Source organism: Pleurodeles waltl, chromosome 4_2 (assembly GCF_031143425.1).
Source record: "Pleurodeles waltl isolate 20211129_DDA chromosome 4_2, aPleWal1.hap1.20221129, whole genome shotgun sequence".
Lineage (NCBI taxonomy): Eukaryota > Metazoa > Chordata > Amphibia > Caudata > Salamandridae > Pleurodeles > Pleurodeles waltl.
In genome coordinates, this window is record NC_090443.1 from 425,058,768 (window position 1) to 425,063,300 (window position 4,533).

At 39.9% G+C, this 4,533-nt stretch overlaps 1 protein-coding gene across 1 annotated transcript; it reads right to left on the reverse strand.

Moving 5' to 3' along the window:
• Window positions 1–720: 720 nt before the first annotated feature.
• Window positions 721–2,673, reverse strand: LOC138293879 (volume-regulated anion channel subunit LRRC8C-like). Its single transcript, XM_069233177.1, has one exon. It carries the CDS (start codon window positions 2,671–2,673, stop codon window positions 721–723), a length of 1,953 nt encoding a protein of 650 aa, XP_069089278.1.
• Window positions 2,674–4,533: the final 1,860 nt, after the last annotated feature.

The following is a 4,533-nucleotide window of genomic DNA, read 5'->3' on the forward strand; positions in this document are numbered from 1 at the left end:
CAAAGACATGGTCAGGGTACAGAAAGAAACTTACGTTAGCGCTCTGAGGTGGTGCCGATATGTTGCTCCAGTCGTCACCTCAGGCCAGAGCTAAATCGACTGCTACACAAAAAGAGACTACTGGGAGTATATCGACCCCACACAATCTCCCATACCCATGGAACTATAAAACGTGTGTGGGGGATATTAAGAACAGGTCTCTCTGGCCTGTTCCCGAGGTGAGTAGGTCACCGGTTAGGCAGACTACTTCATAGACATGGAAAAAAGGTAGTGATGTTTGAGTGTTGAAGGACGGGTGGGGGAGTTCCCTTTACGGACTAGGTGGTCTCACACACATTATAGTGTCATGCTTCATCATTTGACCACCTAGCCACACCCAGGTAAGATGATACCACCTGGGCGGACTCAACCTTGTTGTTAAATAAACTCTGAGGGAGTGCAGAAATGTTATCTTTCTGGATAAAACGGGGATCCAGTAGAAGGGAAAAAAGATACTAAAATTACTAAATTGACACAAAGCTGCACGGCCCCACCTACTAGCTTGTCAAGGGGCCGTGTTGAAAAATCTTTCAGATCCAGTCTGGTGCCTGGGGATATTCTAAAGGTGAGGAATCTGCAGTTAGATAGAGTATCGACTAGAAAAAGTGTTACTAAAGTAAGTAACTTGTTCATTTAGACAAACAACTGCACTTATTTTGTCTGTATATGCATTTGTGTGTGTTAAGTAAAAGCATACCATGATCCAGCCTGTAGTTGGTCTCGTACATAAACAGGCAAAGTAGCATAAATATCCTTTTCAATTTGGAGTCGTGCCTTGGTGAGATGGACACATTTTTCTAATTCTTGCGGCAGGGTCTCAAGTTGATTACCAGTCAGTTCCAGATACCTCAGCTGTGTCATATCACCCACTAGTGGAGACAAGCTGGTAAGTTTATTTTGAGACAGTATAAGTTTTTCAAGTTTAATGCATGTGAACAATTCATTTGGTAGTTCTGCGATGTTATTATTAGATGCAACTAAATACTTCAATTCCTGGAGCTGACCTATCTCATGAGGAAGTTGCTGAATGCTATTAAAGGAAATGTCCAGGTAGTTTAGCTTTTTTAGGTTACAAACGGCAGGATTTAGGACAGTGATCAAATTGTTGTTTAAATAAAGATTCTCAATGTTGCTGATCTGTCCAATATGATGGGGAATACTGGTAATTTTGTTCCGTGAAAATTTAAGAGAAGTGACCTTTCTGAAATGCTGCAAACTGACCAACTCCTCAAGGGATTTGAGACTGTTGTCTTCCAAGTCGATTCCTTCTAAGTCGGGTAAACTGAAAATGAAGTTTGGAATTTTGTCTAGTTTGCACTGAATAAGCCCCAGGTTATGTAGTTTTTTGAGCACCTTAAGGCTGGCAAGAGAAAATAGCTTATTACCCTCATTATGAATTACTAAAGTGGTAACTGTGGCTGCAAGTTCCAATATAGGGGAGGGGATTGTCCCCATTGAGAGCTTAAGATAAAGGAACTGCAATTGCTTCAATTCACGAAATGAATGCAAGTTGATGCTACCCCTTTCTCCTTGAAGTTTTCCATGCAGATACAGCCACTGAAGCTTGCCCATGTGATACAGCCAAAAAGGCAATTCCTGGGGCGAAGAGAAGCGTATCTTTAAAACCAACAGATTTTTCTTTAGAAAAGCATGTGCTTGAGTGTTCAACTTTATATTACAGTTGTAGAGCCATAACTCGTTTAGGTCTTTTAGTTTAGAAATACTTGCGGGGATGGTCATGTCAACTGACTCTAGCTTTAACACTTCAATTTCATCTAATTCATACACCTGGCTTGGGATACCAGGCATCATATAAAGATGCAGTTCTGTTTTTCCCTGTGAATCGATAGACAAGGACTGTTTCAGTTTATCAATTGTCCAATAGTTGTTTAAGTTCATTTGAAGCAGCTTGGTTTCACTGACATCAGACAAAAACACTGCAAATTCTCGGGAATACAGTCTATCGTATTGGTCAATGAGATGAAGTAGGAAGGCAAAGTCGTTGATTACATCAGGAATATCGTCGATGCCCGATTCTTTGCGCATCTTTTCAAAGGAATATTCTTTTAGATTGCTGTGAAATATCCAATAGAAGTTGACAAAACAAAGGCAAGTGTAAATGCCAAGTAAGAGCACATACATTGTGGAGATCATGGTATTCATGCGCCACATTCCATAAACACAGTAATAGTTTGTAAACCCTGTCATATTGAATTCATCAATGCAGTGTGATACATGTTTCATTTGCGGAACATACAGGCAGATGTAAACAATAAACACAGTGGATTCAAAAACTCTTAGAAAAGACTGTCTCTTGTACATTTGATAAAGAATATCTTTTTCCTCTGTGTGAATTCGAAATTTTTTTACGTGCTCAAACAAAGCTCTGGCTTGTTCGCCTTCTTTTTTGTCAAGGATTTTTTCAGGCTTGCTCTGAACTTTTCCGTCGAGTTGAGACGTCCCTTTAGCCATTTGTAATTTTTCAGCAGAGCTTTTCCCTTGTACAGTACCTAGTAATCCACCAGAAGGACCAGCTTTATTTTCTGTTTCCAATGCATAGATGGAAGGCATTACTGCTCTGGGGTTCTTTGACATGGCAAACTTTACTGTAGACTGAGGAACTTCCTCATACATCGTTGCAGACAGGGCTTTAGCAGTCCAAGGGGAATTTAGGCACTTTCCCAGCACTGAAAGAAAATGTTCAATTTTTGAACTTGTTCCAGGGAATTTGAACCAGAAATTACTGCTGATGAGGATAATTAATGAATTTATCAGAATGAGATAAGGAAAGAATTTACTAAATGGTGTAATATAATTATCGTGGCACCACTGATTGATGAGAGCAAAATACTGTATATCCAAATTAGTTCTGAATCCGCTGTAACCTATGGTATTTTTTATGTGTTCGAGTTGCGTAAGGTTCCAAACGTTGTCTGGTAATGATAGCCCAGGAGGTACTGCCACACAAAAAAGCTTTTCATATGAGATCTGCAAAAAAACACAATTTTATTTAGCTCTGCTAATTCTTTCCAATACGTGATCAAACCACATCTAATTAATACAATCTTACTGCCCAACTTGAATGCAAGAAACGTTTCTGTACATTTGCCTCTTTGGGGAAGTCATATTTTAACTGATGTTAAATATTTCAGGATGACACAAGTTATTTACCTGTTACTACTCCCAATGTTGGCATCTTTTATAGATTTACTAAAATGATTCTCTATTGAAGAAATGATAGATCCGCAGTAACTTCAAACAAGCATTATATAATTTTAACATGCCACAACATTGTAATCCGAGCCACCACTTCAGTTGCACAATCGCCTCATTTGAAAACACCTAAACCTCAACTAATAACGTGAGAGTGCACTGAACTCCATGCACCTAAATGCCACCCTCCCTTCGATTATGAGCACAAAGGTGAAAGGGTACGAAAGATCAGTGAGCCACTGACCAGAGGGGATTAAAGATTGCATGTTAATGTATGAATGATACCATCACTTGAGAACTCTACCTACAGGTAACTGCAAAATTGGATCTATGGTTAAATCAGAATAGCAGGAAGTACTGGTTATCTCTACACACAGCAGAACGAGTTAGTGGGAGATGCGGAGTGACCCTCACCTTACTGAAACAGATGATGGAGAACGAACTACATTGGCTTCCTGGCAATAGTGCAGTGTGAAGGTGTGAGTGAAACTTCTCTGTTGCCTTTCCACACAAACCTGCTTGTGGTACTTTGGCATAGAGGGCTGCTGATGTAGCCACAAACCTTACAGAATGTGCTGTCACTGCACCTGGAAGGGGGCAACCAGCTTTATGCTGTTATACGTCTCACGATCACTTGCTTTAATATTGGGTACCCATTAAAAAGATGCTCGAAAGCGATCAGAATCTGTTTAGATTTTTTTACAGGAAATTCAAAGCTCTCCCTGCTACATTATTATAAAGATATACTCAGGACCAAAGGTTTGTTGAGGTTAGTGGAGATGAGAGGCCTAATTAGGGGATTATTAATACTATGACGATCAGCCTACCAGAAAGTGCACCCATCAGTGTGATTTTAAGTGCTTTCATTACTGTTGAAGCGGCCCACTCGGTACCCGGCCCACCAGGCACTGTTTTGCAAGAACACACCCGAAAAGGGGAAAAAGAAACAGCTATTGTCCATAACACTCAGGGAAGTTTCTGTTTGTGTCTCATGAACATTTGGCCATGTTTATTCTCGGGAATGCCATGCCAAAACCCGCAGTTCTCCCATCTGCAAACAGTTTATGGGAGTACTTCAACTGCACCAAATTGTTAATGGCACCCTTTAGGACAGTAGTGCATGGGCTTCTTTAGAAAGGATTGGGGATTTTTTACTCTCCGTTTAAATTAGAACCACAACCCTTTTTTAGATAGATAGATCATCTTTATTGCTCGATTAATAAAAACCATTACTATATAATACAAAACCAAACGTTCATTCAGGGCGAATAATTAATACCA